General features: G+C 42.6%; 1 protein-coding gene across 11 annotated transcripts in view; it reads right to left on the reverse strand.

Moving 5' to 3' along the window:
* The window catches only part of LOC128660491 (NKAP family protein CG6066), a 739,752-nt gene that overhangs the window by 156,384 nt on the left and 561,843 nt on the right, over positions 1-21,525 (reverse strand). For all 11 annotated transcript variants that reach the window (XM_053714374.1, XM_053714373.1, XM_053714371.1 and 8 more), the window contains one exon: positions 13,934-13,972. In XM_053714374.1, the coding sequence (XP_053570349.1) occupies positions 13,934-13,972 (39 nt within the window). The remainder of the gene's footprint in view (positions 1-13,933; positions 13,973-21,525) is intronic.

Consider the following 21,525-nt stretch of genomic DNA (forward strand, 5'->3'; position numbering starts at 1 on the left):
AACTCCTGAAGTAGGAAAAGCCACATGGCCCTCCCTATAAGGCGGTCAAAACCGCTAAGGAGAAACGGACAAAGTCCAGAAATCTCGACCCGAAGGAAGAGAACCGCAAAAGGAACAAGTCCAGAAAAAGGACAATTCCAAGTAGCCCCTAAAAGCAAGAACCGCCAAACTGCCAACTCAGGGAGGGAAACACTCTAAATTCCGACGAAATGACGGAAACAACAAAGTGAGTTGTAGCAGAACTCCACCGAATCCCAGACAACCAGCTAGAAAGGCTAACAAGGACTGAATCAATCCCCCATGCTTTGCGGACCCTCAGGTCTTCTTAGAATGCTTAGCTAAACTTGCCAAATAAAAAACAAGACAAAACACAAATAATAATGTGAAACACTCGGCGCCGCAACCGGACCAGCCAGGCAGATAGGCGCCAGTTGTCTGAAATAGGCCTCAATACAGAAGGATCCAAACCCAATCAGGACCAGCCTGAAACACTAGGTTGATACTGTCAAGGCTACAATTAGTCAAAAATAGGACTAACACGTCCTCACACAAACAAACTTCCGTAGAAGTAAAACGGGGCGATATACAATCGCGAGCATTAATTTCAGAAAAATTCCCGAAGGAAATACATAACATGAGCTCAAAATAAAAAATCATCCAAACCGGATTAAAATAAAGATAAGGCAACCCGTAGGTTATTGCCCAAGAAGAACAGACACACCAGCAGAACCAGGATCATGTTCTTCCCGCTCAGGACTGGAAAAGATACTCAATAAACAAAGCTATAAAAAGATTACATCATCCTCATATAGCTAATTCTGAGAGCCATTCGAAACAGAAGACTGAGAATTCCCATATCCGTTAAGGATGGGATCCTCCAATAACGCCAGAATGTGTCTCAATAGGACACGAAGACGCACCAGTCTATAACAAAAGGCACAGCATACTCTCGCCGGAGCAGAAGACGACCGACCCCGAAGTTTGACCCCCTGAAGCCTCAGGAACAGTCATTCCCCCAGAGAGCTGAGCAGGCCATCCCATGCCTGAAGAGCTCCGGTCAACGGAACATGTACAATATCGTAAGCACACTTCTGGCAGCAGCAGATGCGCCATAATAATGGACATGCGGAAATGTGCCATAACCTCCGGGGGGAAAAGCCACCTTCCAGAGAAGGATAAGCAAAATCTGGGTTACCTGCATGTGTAGTAAGAGTAGGTGGTAGGGAACTCGCCACTCGGGGGACGGAACCCCCAGAGACGAATGGCTCAGCGGCTCCTTGATTCCCCGATCCCGAAGGAATTGAGCACTCTAAAACGGCATTCTGAACATACCTGAAGGGCATGTATCACCCGGGCCAATTTGTATTCCTCACGAGAAATAGACTCAGAGACGTTAGTTTCCACATTATCAGAATCCTCCATAACTGGGATATTGAATACAAAAAACCTACCAAATAAGAAAAGTAAACAGCACCTCCTAGGACCCAGACACCAGCAAACCCGAAATTTTCCTTCACCACACGGTCAGGAAAGCGGAAATGGAGAGTCAAAACGTGACCACGCCCAGTCATCAGGTGCACTGTGCAGTCCAGAAAAAGCGAGCTCAACCTAAAGGCCGCGTTACTCCCAAAGGCCGTTATGTTCCTAGCCAAGAGCCAAAGTAACACCACACATAAGCAGGTCGAATTACATAACAAACATGATTAAAAAAAGCCCCTGTTCAATAACCCCCAACAGGAGATATTAACCCTTGATTCAAAGATACAAAAGGAGCCTCACTGAGACCCTGAGCTATAGTTAGTCCCGCAAGGCAGTAGCCTCTCGGGAAAATATATATATTACAATACAATCATAATGAAAGTAAAATAAAACAATCTTACCAGAATCTACGCAATGGAACAGGAACACGGCCCTTCAAGTGTGAAAGATAATAGCATCCCCTCTGCCATGGACTTGATAGAAGAAAGCAGGCAGCGAAACTCGTCAACGCTGATTGCTTGTGGAGCTGTTAATATGAGTCGGGATGGTTTCGCAGAAAGACTCTCCCTGCATCTCCGGACGCTAACTTTCATCCATGCTCTCACTGAGAGACTGACAAGATTACTTAAAACTCCAGTCTCATGCCGAAGAGTACTACCCTCCATAAGAAACTATCGAAAACTTCTGACACCTCTCTGCAACCTACTGGGACGAAAGGCAAAGAATGACTGGGGGATGAGGAAAGTGGGAGGGGTATTTAAGCCTTTGAATGGGGTGTCTTTGCCTCCTCCTGGTGGCCAGGTTCTGAATTCCCAAAAGTAATGAATGCAGCTGTAGACTCTTTCCATTTATGAAGAAAAGTTCCCTCCTTCTTGGGAACCACGAACAGATTTGAATAGAATCCTAGACCCTGTTCCCTTACAGGAACTGGAACAATCACTCCCAGGGAGAAAAGGTCCTGAATGCAGTTCAAGAATGCCTCTCTTTTTACCTGGTCTTTAAATAATCTTAAGAGGTGGAATCTGCCTCTGGGAAGAAAAGCTTTGAATTCTATTTTGTAATCCTGAGATACAATGTCCACAGCCCAAGGATCTGGGACATCTCGTATCCACACTTGACAAAAAAGGGAAAGCCTGCGCTCCACTTGATCCATTCATGCTGACTTAGACTCAGCTGAGGGTTTCTTAGATTGCTTCCCCTTGCTCCAAGACTGATTGAGTTTCCAAGAAGACTTAGATTGCTTTTGCTTGGAAGCGGAAGAGGAAGACTTTTGACCTTTGAAGTTACGAAAGGAACGAAAATTACATTGACCTCCTTTAAATCTGTTCTTCTTGTCTTGTGGTAGAAAAGACCCCTTTTCACCCGTAATATCAGAAATTATTTCTGCCAGACCAGGTCCAAACAAGGTTTTACCCTTGTAAGGAAGCACCAGAAGCTTGGACTTGGAGGTAACATCAGCTGACCAAGATTTTAACCACAACGCCCTACGGGCTAGGACAGTGAAGACAGAAATCTTGGCCCCCAGTCTAATAACTTGCATATTAGCATCAGAAATAAAGGAATTGGCTAGTTTAAGAGCCTTAATCCTTGAACTTCCTCCAACGGAGTCTCTTCTAAAATAGATTCAGACAAGGCATCGCACCAATAAGATGCTGCACATGCTACGGTGGCAATACAAACTGCAGGTTGCCATTGAAGACCCTGAAGAACATACATCTTTTCAAATAAGCCTCTAGCTTCTTATCCATGGGATCCTTAAAAGAGCAGCTATCCTATTGTAGTTCTCTTAGCCCCGTCTACTTTAGGCACCATGAAACTTTAATGAAATCAACAACAGGAAATATTTTTTTTAAACTGAAGACGGAGAGAAAATCCCTGGCTTCTCCCATTCCTGTGTAATAATCTCCGTCACACAGTCTGGAACAGGAAACACTTCCACAGAGGAAGGAACATCATATTATTTATTAAGCTTACAAGATTTCTTAGGGTTGACCGTGACAGGGGAGTTGGAGTCGTCCAGAGTAGCCAATACCTCCTTTTATAATACACAAAGGTGTTTAAGCTTAAACCTGATGTTTACTTCTTCAACCTCAGAAAAAGGAATTATACTGTCAGAATCGGAGATTTCTCAATCAGAAGCTACTGACGTATCCTCCTCATCAGACTTATGAGGGAGGGCAACCTGCGTAGCAGTAGGTGGAACAGAAACCTTACTATCTGAATGTTTAATTTTCCTCTTGCGTTTTCCCAGTATAGCAGAAAGCGAGAATCTTAGAATACTTTCCTAGCTGAACAAAAACTAACTCAGGACCTCTGCACCTCAGCCTAATTGAGGTGTCTTACCTGGCCACCGCAATATCACTTTACAAAAATGATAATAAGAAAACAAACTCTCCAGACGTTCCTAGCACTCTCCGGAAAGAAAATGAGCAGAGGTGATGTCGAATCGTGACAACGCTGCTACGCTTACAGAATGCGGAAGAGCGGAAGTCACATGACTTTAACCAACAAGAAACTGCGCAGCTGAATTAAAAGTGCGCGTTACAGAGAGACCGACAGTTATTCTCTAACAGATACTTCCTCTTGCCTCTCCTAGGAAACCGCCAGAGCCAATTAAACTGTGGCTCACTGCATTTCTCAAACAAAAACATAAATTATGCTTACCTGATAATTTCATTTCCATCGAGGGGAGGAGAGTCCATGGCTTCATTCATTACTGTTGGGAATTATGAACCTGGCCACCAGGAGGAGGCAAAGACACCCCAGCCAAAGGCTTAAATACCTCCCCCACTTCCCTCATCCCCCAGTCATTCTGCCGAGGGAAAAAGGAACAGTAGGAGAAATATCAGGGTATAAATGGTGCCAGAAGATGACTAAATTTAGGTCCGCCCATCGGAGTAGGCCGGGAGCCGTGGACTCTCCTCCCCTCAATGGAAATGAAATTATCAGGTAAGCATAATTTATGTTTTCCATCTAAAAGGGGAGGAGAGTTCACAGCTTCATTCATTACTGTTGGGAACATATACCTCAGCTCTAGAGGACACTGAAAGAAACCGGGAGGGAAAAGGCGGACCCTAATCTGAAGGCACCACAGTCGGGAAAAACCAAAGTCTCCCAAAAACAGCTTCCGCAGAAGCAAAACATCAAATTTGTAAAACTTTGTAAGTGTGTGTAAGGAGGACCAGGTAGCCGCCTTAAAAATTAGCTTCATAGAGGCCTCATTCTTAAAGGCCCAAGACGAAGCCACAGCTCTAGTTGAATGAGCCGTGATCCTCTGAGGAGGCTTATGTCCCGCTGTCTCATAGGCCAAGCAAATCAAGCTCCTCAACCAAAAGGACAAAGAAGTGGAAGAGGCTTTCTGCCCCTTGCGCTTCCCTGAATACACCACAAAAAGAGATGTAGACTGTCTGAAATCCTTCGTAGCCTGAAGATAAAGCTTCAGGGCACGAACCACATCCAGATTATGAAGCAACCTCTCCTTAGAAGAAGTGTTAGGACACAAAGAAGGAACCACTATTTCCTGATTGATGTTATGGTAAGACACCACCTTGGGAAGAAACACCAAACCAGTGCGAAGCACAGCCTTATCCGCATGAGACACCAGATAAGGAGGCTCACATTGCAAGGCAGCCAGTTCAGATACTCATAATGTCGATGCAATGGCAAACAGGAATAGAACCTTCCAGGACAGAATCTTAATGTCAATGAAATGCATAGGCTCAAACGGAACCTTCTGCAATACCTTAAGGACCAAGTTTAAGCTCCATGGGGGAGCAGACTGTCTAAAGATAGGCCTGAGTCTAGACAGAGCCTGAACAAAATATTGGATGTCAGGGAGCTCATCGAGCCTCCTATGCAACAAGAATAATAATGCAGAAATCTGTCCCTTTAAAAAACTGGCGGCAAGACCCTTCTCCAAACCATCTTGGAGAAAGGACAGAATCCTGTATACCTTCACCTTATGCCAAGGATATCCATGCTGCTCACACCAGGACAAGTAAGTCCTCCACACCTTATGGTATATGCGACGAGTGACCGGCTTCCTTGCCTGAATTAGAGTATCAATCACACTTTCTGAAAAGCCTCTCTTGGCCAAGACTAGGCGTTCAATCTCCCAGCAGTCAGCCTCAGAGAATCGAGATTTTGATGTTAAAAGGGGCCCTGTTCCAGCAGATCCCTGCGACAGGGTAACCTCCACGGCGGAGATGACATCCCCACCAAATCCGCAAACCACGTCCTCCGCGGCCATGATGGAGCAATCAGAATGGCCGAAGCCCGCTCCTGTTTGATGCGTGCCACTATACGAGGTAGAAGTGGTAACGGTGGAAAAATGTAAGCTAGACTGAATCCCCAAGGCACTGCTAAGGCATCTATCAGCTCTGCCTGGGGATACCTGGACCTCGACCCGTACCGGGGTAGCTTGCAATTGAGTCTGGATACCATGCAATCTATCTCCGGCGATCCCCACCTGAGACAAATCTCCGCAAACACTTTGGGGTGAAGAGACCATTCCCCCGGATGGATTGCCTGCTGACAAAATCTGCTTCCCAGTTGTCCACACCTGGAATGTGAATCGCAGAGAGCCAGCAGCTGTGGGACTCCGCCCACTCCAATATCCAAGACACCTCTCTCATGGCTAGGGAGCTCCTCGTATCCCCCTGATGGTTGATGTAAGCCACCTAGGTTATGTTGTCGGTCTGGAATCTAATGAAGCTCAACGCCCCAGAGGAGGTCATGTCTTCAGAGCATTGTAGATTGCTCGGAGTTCCAAAATATTTATCGGGAGGAGAGACTTCTCCCTGGACCATTTTCCTTGTGCCATCCTGGCACCCCAAACAGCTCCCCATCCTGCCAGACTCGCGTCCGTGGTCACAATAGCCCAGAACGGTCTAAAGAAGGATGTCCCCCTGGACAGTTGCTCCGGATGGATCCACCAAAAGAGAGAAATCCGAGTCTGAGCATCCATGGATATCTGCTGTGATAGATCTGAATGATCGCCGTTCCACTGCCTCAACATGCACAACTGAAGAGGTCTGAGATGGAACCTGGCGAATGGAATGATGTATATGCAGGAGACCATGAGTCCGATCACCTCCATACACTGAGCCACCGAGGGGCTTGAGGAGGACTAAAGGACAAGACAAGAGGACGCAATCTTCCGGCGTCGATGGTCTGTGAGAAATATCTTCATGGACATAGAGAACCAGGGAACTCATTCCTCAGTTGATCTTCCAACCGTGAGATTTGAGCAAGAGAAGAGCCCTCGAATGATCCTCTGCGAGATTGAGCGACTCTGCCTGGATAGGGCGCCACAGCAATGCCTCTGGATCTGGCCACTGTAAGTAGCGCCCCTAGAACCTTTGAGAAGACTCGCGGGCTGTCGCCAGACCAAAGGGAAGGGCCACAAACTGGAAGCGTTGGTACAGAAACGCAAATCTTAGGAACTGGAAGTGGTCCCTGTGAATTGGCACATGAAGGTAAGTGTCCTATAAGTCTATAGTTGTCATGACCTGTCCCTCTTGAACTAGGGGCAGAATAGATCTGATCGTTTCCATTTTGAACGATTGAACACTCAGAAACTTTAGGTCCAGAATCGGGCGGAACGTGCCCTCCTTCTTTGGAACCACAAAATGATGTGAAAAGTACCCTAGACCCCTTTCTGCTTGGAGTACTGGTACGATAACACCTAGAAAGGAGAGATTCCTCACACATTCTAGAAAGGCTTCTGTCTTTTCCAGCCTTGAAGACAGGTTTGACAGTAGGAATCTGCCCCTGGGCAGATGGGATCTGACCCCTATCCTGTAACCCTGGGCGAAAATGTCCAGAACCCAAGGATCCTGAACTTCCTGCAACCAGGGTTCTGAGAAGAGAGATAATCTGCCCCCTACTTGGTCCGGAGACCGGTCGGAGCCGCCCTTTCAGGCCGATTTTGTCTCGGCAGGCTTCTTGATTTGCTTAGACTTGTTCCAAGACTAAGCCGGTTTCCAAGTTCCCTTGGACTGGTCCGCTTTTGCAGCGGGCTGCTGGCGCTGGGCCTTGTCCGCACGAAAGGGACGAAAAGTAGATCCTTTAGGCTTAGTCTTCTTATCCTGCGGTAGTAAAGCTCCCTTGCCTCCCATAACTGTGGATATGATCGAATCCAATCCTGGACCAAACCGAATCTTTCCTTGAAAAGGCAAGGACAACAGCCTCGACTTAGAGGTCATGTCTGTAGACCAAGACTTAAGCCACAGAGCCCTGTGAGCTAAAACGGAAAAAAATGACACCTTAGCGAATAATTTGCATATTGGCATCACATATGAAAGAATTGGCAATCTTCAGTGCCTTAATCTTATCCTGTATCTCGTCGATGGAAGTCTCCCCCTCAACCATCTCACACAGGGAAATCTCTCCCGCAGGAGTAATGGTTGGACCCTTGGGCTCTGCATGTGCAATTGGAGATGGATGCAGGGAACGCACCGCACGGGACAGGGAACCCTCAGAAGTGGACGGCTCAATAGTACTAGACATCCGTTTGCTTTTATATGTCGTGACTTTATTAAAGCATGTGGAACATAGTTGAGCAGACTGATCTACCAAAACCTCCTCACAATAAACACAGGAATGAGACCTTGTTAAAGAGGAAGAACCCTCCAACGCGTCAGAGTCCTCCATAGCTTGCGCTGCTATTACGGACTAGATTAACTTAATAATTAGGCACCTTTATACCTCCAATGGCAGGGGCACTCACAACCTCCTATGATCCGGACTACAGAAACCTTTCCGTCTCCTGCGCCGCTGATCAACAGAGAAAGAGAGATAGCCACACCCGGTCACATGGAATGACAGGACCGCCCCTGCCTAAGGAGACACCGTGCCAAAAAATGGCCGCGCAATACTCCCATACGTCACCTGAAAGTTCCACACATTGCCAGAGTCCCATCTTGCACATAACGCAGCAATGACACAATAAACAATATCATGTATACCCCCCTGTTCAATAATCCCCTTTCCAGGAATATTAACCCTTGATTCTTTAAGATAAAGGCATCACACTGTGACCCTGTCTTCCATGTTATCATTTATGTAATAAAAAATGAAACAATCTTACCAGAATCTATGCCGTGGAACAGGAACACGGCCCTTCAAGTGTGACAGGTTAGTAGCCTCGCTCCTGACATGGACTTGAGTGTAGAAAGCAGGCAGCGAAACTCGTCAACGCTGATTACTTGTGGAGCTGTTAATATGAGTCGGGATGGTTTCGCAGACAGACTCTCCCTGCATCTCCGGACTCTAACTTTCGCCCAGGCTCTCACTGAGAGGCTGACAGGACTACTTAAAACTCCAGTCCCAAAGCGAAGAGTACTACCCTCCATAAGAAACTACTCCGATCTTCAGCACTTCTCTGCCATCCTCCTGTGATGAAAGGCAAAGAATGATTGGGGGATGAGGGAAGTGGGGGAGGTATTTAAGCCTTTGCCTGGGGTGTCTTTGCCTCCTCCTGGTGGCTAGGTTCATAATTCCCAACAGTAATGAATGAAGCCGTGAACTCTCCTCCCCTTTAGATGGAAATAGCCCACACAATAACTAAAACTTTTAAAAAGGGCAGCCGTCTCTCCCATTCCTCCTGAGAGACATAACCTAGAAGAATAAAGTGTACATTGGCCCCAATAATAAAGGATATGCAAGTTTCTAAAATGCATTAACCACCATCTCCCTTTTATAGTCACAAATACAGTGTCCTGTAGCCTGACTAAAAGTATCCTATATAAAGGATATTTTCATGTCCCACATAAAATTGCAGCTCAATCTCCTTAAGTGCATGTCGTCTCCATACCTAGAAGACAAAAAAGGCACTTACCTGCAATCTAGCTGTCAGGCAGGACGACAGTTTACCAGGTGAAAGGACACCTTACAAAGAACTGTAGAAAAAGATAGAACAGAGTAACAAAACTCAGGCTTTCTATATCTAGGGCAGCAATATGTTAGGAAACAAAAGTAAGCACCACCTCACAACTTCCTAACTGCTTAAAAGCCACCACTACTCTACTGAAGAGATTAACGTGGACTCGGCTAAACCCAGATCCTTGCTTGCAGGGAAAAGTATCCAAAAAAGGAATTAATTTCTTCAGACAAACTTCACCTCCTCCATTGACAAAGGCAAAGAGAATGACTGGGGATTATGGGTAGGGGAGTGACACTCAACAGCTTTGCTGTGGTGCTCTTTGCCTCCTCCTGCTGGCCAGGAGTGATATTCCCACTAGTAATTGAATGACGTCGTGTACTCTCCATATCTTAGGAAAGAAATGTGGCTATGATCCCCTGTGTGGCCTGTTGGCTGTGATGTTAAGTAAGGCTATCTACCTGTTTGGACTCATGAAAGTGCCTTTTTTTTTTCTTTTTTGCGTCCTCGGGTTCCAGGTGTTTCTTCTGCTGATGCCTTCGTAGTGTTGGACTCGCCGGTCAAGCTTCCTTAGACGCAAGGTCTACTGAGGGTTAGTGATGTTGCAGCTGCGAGTGAACAAAGGACGTTGGATTATTGGTACCGCTGTGTGCAGGATGTAATCCGGTGACCGTGGATATTAAGTTATCCCATGGATGGGTGGGATAAAGAGCGTTTTCACTCCAACATATGTGCTGCTTACACAGAGCTAAGGATTTATCAGGTCATCTTAATCGCTACCGGCTCCGCCCCCTTAATTTTATTAGCTTTTCACAGCTAGACAATGCAAGTTGTGCTCACTCCCGTGGAGTTATGCATGAGTCAGCACTAATTGTCTGAAATGCAAGTTTGTTAAAAGCAGAGCTAAGGGGGTGGTCTGCAAGGTAATAAGAGGTAAAAAGTGTATAAATATAACAGTGCTTGTTTTGCAAAACTGGGGAATGGGTTATAAAGGGATTATCTATCTTTTTAAACTATAACAATTTTCAAGTAGACTGTCCCTTTAACTTGCAGTGTGGCTAGTGTTATAACTGCATGACCTAATGAATAAGAGAATGCCATTTTTTTCACTAGGATGGCCTTTTAACAATCGGAGCATTTAAAAATATTAACAGAATAAGTGCAGATGTCCAGCGAGCAGGAAAGCTTAGTAAAACATACAGTAGCTTTTATTATCAAATAAAAAGTACACACTGAAGGACAACACAAAGCAGTACAGTGTGTCATAAAAAGCCTACGCGTTTCAGCATATAGCCGTAATCGTGGATTGAAGTTCTAACACAGCCTCAGTTTAAAAAGGTGATAAAATACATTCATTGGTTTACAAAACTATGACTTCACTGATTCAAATCTATTTTAAAAGAAACATTTTCTACATGTAACCCTTTGAGGAAATGCATGGCAAAGATCATGTGTATAAATCTAAGAAGCACTCATAATTTCTTATGTGCCAAATACTGCAAACCACATATGCTCACCCAAAGTAGTCAATCAATTTTTTGGAACTAGGCAATGTTAGTTACAATAGTAGATATGCAATACAGAAAAGTGGAAAATTTTTAATGTAAAACGTATATATGTCAAGATATTGCTGAGTGCATTCTAGCTTGACTGTAATCATGCTCAAAGGTATCATCCTTCTAAGGCAATAAAGCCTTGGCTATACTTAATAGTTAACAGTTAATATTTTTTAATCAATACTTGCTGCATCAAGACATAGCAGAAAGTGTCACACACATATGATGGCTATGATGGTAATAATATCATTACCAATAATATTCACTCTATACATAATGGTTCCCAAGGATCTTTTCCCAAAAGTTAATCAAATCATAACTAATTAACTAATTAATTTATTGTAATATCCAATACATCTCCCTTTTGAGTACAATTTACACTAAGTAATGAATATAATTGGTTGACTGTTGATGTGACTGCATTGTATACTTCGATACCTATTGAAAAGGGAATTCAAGCTATAAGGTATTTTCTAGCCAATTTTACCAATTACACTTCCGTTTCTAAGGAGTTTTTAATAGATGTCACCCTATTCATTCTAACCAACACCTACTTTGAGTTTGAGGGGTGTTTCTATCTGCAGAAATGTGGGACAGCTATGGGGGCTAAACTTGCCTCCTCCTTTGCCAACCTATAATTGGGTTGGTCGGAGCTGTCCCACATATATGCATCAGAGAATCCATTTAAACAGAATATAAGAATCTACAAATGATATATAGATTACCTAATCTTGATTCGGATAGGAGAACATTCAAAGGTCCAACAATTTATGGAATCGATTAATACCAATGATTGCAACTTAAATTTAACTTTTTCTCTCCATCGATGTAACTTTGTCAGGTTTATCCAGTGGAGAAATTTTCGCACAGGTTTATAGAAAACCTAAAACCTGGAAATACAATGTTGCATGCAAAAAGTTTTCATCTGAAACCTGTTTTCTACGCTGTAGCAAAGGGGCAGTTCTGTTTAAAACGAAACTGTTTAACTCAGGCACATTACATTTAAGAAGTACAAAAACCAACGCCAAGAAGCTAGGGGTTACTTGCCTTCTGTCATTAGAAAGGACAAATTGCATGTTGATTGTATTAAAAGAACTGATCTTTTGCAAGATAAACCAAAATTGTATAGAAAGGGTGTCACTTTTGTGCCTGATCACAGCACCCAATATTATCAAGAGTGCAGAAAAGCTAAAAAACACATTCAGATCTTAGCTGCTGCTGATAAACTCACTGCAGTTGTGGAAGAAGGAATAAGATGTTTATACAGAAAGGGGATATCTTTGGGTAATATTCTGGTCCCCTCTGTGTTAAAATCTGAATTAACACCACAAAGTTCATGGTTAACACATTTGGGAATGTACAGATGTGGACGGACTAGATGTCGGGCCTGTGACTTTGTTGAGATTGATAACACATTCACCTCTATGTTAACAAATAGCAACTATCCTATTAAGAAGTGTTTGAACTGTACCTCAACCTATGTCATTTACCTTGCATCATGTATATCATGTCATTTCCAGTATGTAGGCCTTACCACCCGTGATGTTAAAACACGCATTAGAGAACATTTGTCCTCCATTACAGTGGGCACCTCTACAACAACAAAAGGGAGATGTATTGGATATTACAATAACATACTAGAGTACCCTCAATTCTTAATAGTGAATATGATTTGATTCATTTTGGGGAATAGATCCTTGGGAACCATTGTGGATAGAGTGAATATATTACCATGATTTGTGGGTGACACTTTCTGCTCTGTCTTGATGCTACAAGTATTGATTAACAAATATTAACTGATAACTATAAAGTATAGCCAAGGCTTTATTGCCTTAGAAGGATGATACATTCGAACATGTATAGACATGATTACAGTCAAGATAAAATGCACAATATCTCGACATATACACGTTTTACATTCAAATTTTTTCAGTTACTTTTCAGTATTGCATATCTACTATTGTAACTAACATTACTAAGTTCCCACTAATTGACTGACTACTTTGGGTGAGCATCTATGGCTTGCAGTATTTGGCACATATGAGAAAATATGATATGTTCCTTTAAAATAGATTTGAATCAGTGATATCATAGTTTTGTAAACCAATGAATGGATTTTATCACATTTTTAAACTGAGGCTGTGTTAGTTAGAACTTCAAGCCATGATTATGGCAATATGCTAAAACACGTAGGCTTATTATGACACATTGTACTGCTTTGTGTTGTCCTTCAGCGTGTGCTTTTTAATTTATAATAAAAGCTATGTTTTACTAAGCTTTCCTGCTCGCTGGACATCTGAACTTATTTTATTACTATCAGCCAGTTTTCCCAACTGAGCGCTTTTGGGAGTGTACACACCAGCATTTATTCCTGGATCGGATACATTGTAACTAAGTTACATCAGCACTCGACAGTGGATGATCAGCTGAGCGTTGAAACCCAAGATACGAACACCGCAGTACCACGTATGACGTATAGTGGCATCCTACTGGCTGACTGTTCCACTGGTCAGAATGGGACCAGAACGAGGCTCAGCGTTTCTCCAGAATGGAAGTGTAAAGAGCGACTTTTCTATAGAAGCCATGCACCGGAGGCAGCTGCACTGATGCATGCATAATAAAACCTTGATGCTTGGAGCCAAGAAAGTCTCTCCCCTCTCCTATTTCGATCACACTCTGAATCATCAAGTGACATTTACCATCCAGGCAGTTATATTCTCACACTGCTATGTTACAGCTCAGATCTGACTTTTATGTTGGTGTTTTAAATATAGTTTTGATGTAATATTATGATACAGTTACCCCTGATATTTTGTTAGGATTTGATCCACCTCGTGTTTTGGACTTTTGAACATTTCAAAATATTTACATGTTTATTGTCACTTGCAGTGCATTTTTGTATTAATTAATTTGTAAAAATGAAGAAAAACAATGGTTATAAGAAAACAGGTATACCACTACACTTTAGTACTATCCTGTAACCTTTGCATTGAATAATGACATTGTTTAAACTTACCAAGAAATTTGAAGTCTTTAGTTGCTTTAATTTCTTATCCTGTTTAAAACAAGAAGGTATATACAAAAGGAAATTGTTTTTATATTGCTTAATAGTTTCCTACTTTTACTCTGAAAATTATTATAATTATTATAATTCACAAAGTCAATGACAGCTGAAAAAGCCCCCTGATTTTTTCCTTAGATTACTCTGAAGCTATTAAAGGAATACTGAACCAAAATGTAGTCACCAATCAGCAAGCGTTTTCCCGGGTGCTAAACCAAAAATGGTCCGGCTCCTATGCTTACATTCCTGCATTTTCAAATAAAGACACCAAGAGAATGATGAAAAATTGATATGAGTAAATTAGAAAGTTGATTAAAATTGCATGCTCTTTTGGGTTTAGTATCCCTTTAATGACTCTCAGTTTGCTAAATGAAGACATCAATGTGCACAAATTTAGGACTAAATTGCAAAGCAGCAAAATGCACTATAAAACTAGAAGATTTAAAATAAATTATGAATAGTTAAATTTTTTTTAAAAAGGAACATTAAACACTAAATAAATGCTAGATAGAATGATGCATTCAAAGAAAATATCAGTCAGAATAACATGCAGATGTATTTTTCATTAGCTGTTTAAATATTGACAAAATAAGTGTAAAGTTTTAGTGTCTATAAAACAATGGGAGTTGCCATGTTGTAACTTAGGTTACCTTTTTTGCTGTGGTCAAATAGCGACAGTTATAAATAGGTCACTGGAGTGTGCAGCCAATGGCTGTGTGGAATATAACAGTGTTCTGCACTTCCATTTCTAACAGGAACTTAAAAGCTCACAATTTCAGAAATGATTTACAGGAAAAGGGGACAAAATAAATAATGAAAGTATATTACAGAGTTTTTTTATATAAACGATATATCATTTTATATTACCATCTCAAAGTGTTTAATGTTACGCTGATGACACACAACTCTACTTCTCTTTTGCTCCAGATACTACAGACCCAGCATGCCGCATAAACAGTTGCTTAACAGACCTCATAGAATGGATGAATGCTAGCTGTCTCAAAGTGAACCCGGACAATACAGAGTTACTCTTGGTGAGGGGACCCCGGGCATCAAAAATATCCCACGATCACCCAACTGGCCTGGAGCTTGGAGGCTCTGAACTTGTTAGTTCAGCAAAGGTACGAAACCTCGGAGTGCTGATTGACGCTGGACTATCTTTTAAACAGCAGATTTCCTCCGTAATAAAATCTGCCTACTTTAATCTGAAAAACATAGCCAGGAAACAACACTTAATTCCACCGGATGATATGCCAACATTAATCCATGCATTTGTATCCTCTAGGCTAGATTACTGCAATGCACTTTACTTGGGCCTCGCAAAAAAAGAACTCCATCGTCTTCAGACAGTACAAAACGCAGCAGCCAGACTATTAACCAATCAAACTCGCTCCTGCCACATAACACCTGTACTCCACTCCCTGCATTGGCTTCCAATTAAATGGCGAACATATTTTAAAATTGGCCTGCTGACCTTCAAAGCCGTAAACAACCAAGGCCCACAGTACCTGAAAGAGCTCCTGACACCCTACATCCCATCCTGTTCACTTAGGTCAGCCAACACATCCCTCCTCTCAGTGCCAAGAATAAGGACAAACTCAGGCTCCAGAGCATTCTGCCACGCTGCCCCTACGTTCTGGAACTCTTTACCGTACGCAATCAGAGAGGCACCGTCCTTACAGACTTTTAAAAAAAAGCTAAAGACCCACCTCTTCCATCAGGCATTCAGTCCGCTTATCTGACCTTCAGAAACTCCTAACTTTTATGTCTTATGTTGGTATATTTGTAAAGTGCTTTGAGTCTCACAGGGAGAAAAGCGCTATATAAATCGCAAATTATTATTATATTATTAATGTCCCTTTACAGGGACATGAAATCCAAACATTTTCTTTAATAGCTCAGAAAGAATATGTGTTACAGACTTCATTCAGGAAGCAAGTAAGCAGATTAAATGTTACCTGTTTAAAAAGGAAATAGTAAGGAGAATGGGTGTGTACTTCACAGAATCCTCAATAGTTATGAGGTAAAACATTGCTCAACCCATGATCTCCCACAATCCTTCAGATCATAAGTCCATGTCAAAATAAGAGTCCCATGCTCTCACAACAGAGAGTTGCATTTTTATAGTAAATTATTACAAGCACCATATAAAACAAATACAATTAAACAAACATCTTTCAATTCCAATATGAAACATGAAAATTGCATAAAATAGTATACAATTGTGCACATACATTTTATGTGTCATATTCTCCCTGACAAAATAAAATGGCTCCAGCTACTAAAACTTATATACACTCACAGTTTTATTACCTTGAAACACCACTTTCCTAACTTAATATACTGTCACTGTAGGAATGTATGGTGCCACATTGTATGAGTTGTGAGGTGTATGATATGAGAGTGGTGGCATATAATATTGTGTAGCCCATACAGGTAAGTGAGGAAAGGTATATGCTGCTACACTATGGAGCATGGTCTGTGGTTGTAGTGATGGCTGACCCAGGGTTTCAAATGTAAACATTTGCTTTGGCTTTCTCTCTCTTACAGATCATCTTGGTTCGATATTGTTTTCTATTGCCAGACTTTCCACTTCATCAGGCTGGGCACCTTCACTTTCACTATCTACACTGGCCCCGGGTGGAAATGTTCGATTCAGGATCAGTTCATCTGGCAATTGGTTCTCTGTCAAACTGTTTCTCTCCCTTAGTGGGACTTGTACTTGATCTCTTTCTTTATCTTTTCTCTCAGGTGCTGATGATGCTGTATTGACAAGAGGTTTCTCCTGACCCAGTTCTGAACCTTGCCGCTAAGTATTTTATCTTCTATGCTCTATCCAACTCTCAGGGATTTTCAATCAGTATCTTTCAGAGCTGTCCTCATCTGAAGCGGTCGTGTCACTGTGGTAAGTAGATTCTCTTATCTTTGTCTCTATGCTGCTTTGTCTCTGTTTTGCAGGTTTTAGTGGATGTGGTGGTGTCTCCACAGGCAAGTCGTTCACAAATAACAGTAAGTTTCGGTGTAGGGTTCTGGTTCCTCTTTTGTTCCCATTCTCAGGACTCACCACATACACAGGATTGTCTGCTACCTGCTCTTTTACCAAATGATCTTCTCCCAATACTGCCTGAGTTTTCCTGGGCCTCCTCGCTCACTCAAGTTTCTATCAAGGACTCTGTTTCCAGGCTTTAGAATCACACATTTGACTTTCAGGTCATACTGAGCTTTGCCTTGTGCCCTCGCTTGCCTGCTGTTTTCACTTGCTATTTAATATGCCTCAGCCATCTTTCCAGCCCAATGTTCAGCAAATTCGTTGTGAGTCACCCCCTCATCCTCTTCAATCAGCCCAAATATCAGGTCACCAGGGAGGTGTGGATGGTGTCCAAAAAATAAATAGAATGGGGAGTACCCAGTGGACTCATGGCATGTGCAGTTATATGCATGTATGATCTTGGGAAGGTGTTTTTTCCATCTTGCCTTTTCTTTATCAGCCAGTGTCCGGAGCATTTGGAGGAGAGTCCGGTTGAATCTCTCAGCTGGGTTACTTTGAGGGTGATAAGGAGATGCTGTCGAATGGTGTAATCCGGCAAGTTGCCAAAGATTCCAGAAAAGCTCATTCTGAAATTCCCTACTTTGGTCATGATGTACACTAGCTTTCCAGGGTAGCCAAACCGGGAGATGTAGTCATTGAAAAGACGCTCAGCTGCTGTACGGCCAAACCTATTTTTTGTTGGATAAGCTTGAGCAAATCTAGTAAAGTGATCTACGACCACTAGTATATACTCCTACCCACCACGGCTTGACTCTCAGTGCAGGTAGTCAATGCAAACAAGTTCTAGAGGTAAGCTGGATGTTATTCTTCCCATGGGTGCTTTGACATGGGTTACTGGTTTCTTCTGCTTGATGAAGGGACACTTCTTTGTGACATACTCCTCTACTTCCTTTTTCATAAATGGCCAGTAGTATCTTTGTCTCATCAGATGAAGTACCTGTTTTGTGCCCACATGCACCATCTTGTCATGCAAGTACTCCAAAGAAAGTTGTTTATACTGAGCTGGGAGAACAAGCTGTTTGTTTTGGGCTGTTTGCCTATAGAGACATCCATCCGCTAGAATTAGCTTGCGCAATTCATGCAAGAGTTTCTTGGCAGCACCAGTCATTGTTTTTTTAGACTCTCATCTGGTGCCTTGACATCCTCTTTCCTCTTCAATATCTTGGAGATCACTGCATCCTCCCTTTGAGTTTCGGAGAGTTAGTCTTTACTTATCCTTGGCAAAAATGAATTGTGAGATGGTGAGTCAGTTTCCATGGTGGACACACTGACCGCTGCAATCCAAGCCAAATCTTTCCTTTTGGCGGCATGAGTTCCATCCCAGACTGCTTGCACCACTTCAGATGACAAGTGCTTTGTGCACTCAGTGGCATACTTTTCCATGTCAAGGGGGATACGCAACAGTGTATCAGCGTCAATATTTAATTTACAAGGACGGTATTTGACATTGAAGCGGTAGTCGGACAATTCTCCCACCCAGCGATGGTCAAACCCATTTAGCTTTGCAATACTCATGATGTAGGTCAGGGGATTGTTGTCTGTGTAAATGGTAAAGTGTAGTCTCTGAATTTTTCACACACTGCCCATTTAAGTGCAAGAAACTCAAGATTACCACTATGTAGGCGGTAAATTCTTTTGGCATGGGAGAGTGTCCGAAAGCCATACGCAATGACCCCCAACTTTCCATACTGATGCTGGTAGAGGAGAGGCCTCTTTCTGATGCATCAGTGTGCAAAGTGAATGGTAAATTAAAGTCGGGGTAGGCTAGAATTGGTGGTTTTGTCAACATGTCGATCAATGCTTCAAGCGTTTTCTGGTGCTCTCTTGTCCACTCCACAGGGGTTTGGGAGGGCATTTGTGGGCCCCTGGTTTTTCTTCGACTGGGCTGAACTGGTGCCACCTCAGGTTTTGCCTGAAGAAGCTCAAAGATAGGCTTGGCCACAAATGACATTTTTTTAATAAATGAGTGATAGTAACTTAGGAAGCTGAGAAGCCTCCTTACCTCACCAATGGTCTGTGGAGTATGATCTTTGAGTGACAGAACTGCTTCAAGATCTTTGGGATCAATCTGCACACCTTCAGCAGAAACAAGACGACCCACATATCTGACTTTACTATGGAAGAGCTCAAATTTTTCAGGCCGAAATTTGAGCCCATGACATTGGAGGGCTTGGAGAACCTTGCAAATTACTTCCACAATGTTCATCAAAAGACTTGACATAACATAGCACGTCATCAAGGTATGGTATGCAACATTCATCCCTGAGGGAATCCAGCATGTCCTCCATGCTGCGCTGGAACGCTGCAGGTGCATTGGACAGGCCAAATGGAATTCTTACCCACTCATAAAGCCCCCAGGGGGTTATAAAAGCTGTCATGTGCCTGGAACCTTCGGCTATGAAGCTTTTCCTTGGTCAAGAATACTGAACAATGCATAACCCCACAGTGTATCAAGCAAGTCTTGGATTCTCGGCAGAGGGCGTCTATCTAGTAGACGATAATCTATACACAGGTGGAGTGAACCATCCTTCTTTCGGACGCAGACTACTGGTGCAGAATAAGGCGACTTGGACTTCACGATCCACCCTTTTGTCAGGAGATCTTGAATATAGTCCTTGACTTTTTGGAACAAAGGCTTAGGTACTGAAAAGTATGAGCGCTGCACTGGTATGTCGTCTTTGAGATTCATTGACATTTGCAAGCTTGGGATGCAACCAAGGTAAAACTTATCACAAGAAAACATAATTTATGTAAGAATTTACCTGATAAATTAATTTCTTTCATATTGGCAAGAGTCCATGAGCTAGTGACATATGGGATATATAATACTACCAGGAGGGGCAAAGTTTCCCAAACCTCAAAATTCCTATAAATACACCCCTCACCACACCCACAATTCAGTTTAACGAATAGCCAAGAAGTGGGGTGGCAAAGAAAGGAGTAGAAAGCATCAACAAAGGAATTTGGAAATAATTGTGCTTTATACAAAAAAACATAACCACCGTAAAAAAGGTGGGCTTCATGGACTCTTGCCAATATGAAAGAAATTAATTTATCAGGTAAGTTCTTACATAAATTATGTTTTCTTTCATGTAATTGGCAAGAGTCCATGAGCTAGTGACGTATGGGATAGCAATACCAAAGATGTGGATCTCCACGGAAGAGTCACTAGAGAGGGAGGGATAAAATAATAACAGCCATTTTGCGCTGAAAAAAACAGAATTTATGTTTACCTGATAAATTACTTTCTCCAACGGTGTGTCCGGTCCACGGCGTCATCCTTACTTGTGGGATATTCTCTTCCCCAACAGGAAATGGCAAAGAGCCCAGCAAAGCTGGTCACATGATCCCTCCTAGGCTCCGCCTACCCCAGTCATTCGACCGACGTTAAGGAGGAATATTTGCATAGGAGAAACCATATGATACCGTGGTGACTGTAGTTAAAGAAAATAAATTATCAGACCTGATTAAAAAACCAGGGCGGGCCGTGGACCGGACACACCGTTGGAGAAAGTAATTTATCAGGTAAACATAAATTCTGTTTTCTCCAACATAGGTGTGTCCGGTCCACGGCGTCATCCTTACTTGTGGGAACCAATACCAAAGCTTTAGGACACGGATGAAGGGAGGGAGCAAATCAGGTCACCTAGATGGAAGGCACCACGGCTTGCAAAACCTTTCTCCCAAAAATAGCCTCAGAAGAAGCAAAAGTCCGCCACCCGCTTGGGTATAGGAAAAGCTTCTGGGAGCCCCGGGACCTCTAGGAACTTGTCCATTTTACATAGTTTCTCTGGGATGACCAACTTGTCACAATCATCCAGAGTGGATAATACCTCCTTAAGCAGGATGCGGAGATGTTCCAACTTAAATTTAAACGTAATCACATCAGGTTCAGCTTGTTGAGAAATGTTCCCTGAATCAGTAATTTCTCCCTCAGACAAAACCTCCCTGGCCCCATCAGACTGGTTTAGGGGCCCTTCAGAACCATTATTATCAGCGTCGTCATGCTCTTCAGTATCTAAAACAGAGCAGTCGCGCTTACGCTGATAAGTGTGCATTTTGGCTAAAATGTTTTTGACAGAATTATCCATTACAGCCGTTAATTGTTGCATAGTAAGGAGTATTGGCGCGCTAGATGTACTAGGGGCCTCCTGAGTGGGCAAGACTCGTGTAGACGAAGGAGGGAATGATGCAGTACCATGCTTACTCCCCTCACTTGAGGAATCATCTTGGGCATCATTGTCATTGTCACATAAATCACATTTATTTAAATGAGAAGGAACTCTGGCTTCCCCACATTCAGAACACAGTCTATCTGGTAGTTCAGACATGTTAAACAGGCATAAACTTGATAACAAAGTACAAAAAACGTTTTAAAATAAAACCGTTACTGTCACTTTAAATTTTAAACTGAACACACTTTATTACTGCAATTGCGAAAAAATATGAAGGAATTGTTCAAAATTCACCAAAATTTCACCACAGTGTCTTAAAGCCT

Source organism: Bombina bombina, chromosome 5 (assembly GCF_027579735.1).
Source record: "Bombina bombina isolate aBomBom1 chromosome 5, aBomBom1.pri, whole genome shotgun sequence".
In the NCBI taxonomy this organism is placed as follows: domain Eukaryota; kingdom Metazoa; phylum Chordata; class Amphibia; order Anura; family Bombinatoridae; genus Bombina; species Bombina bombina.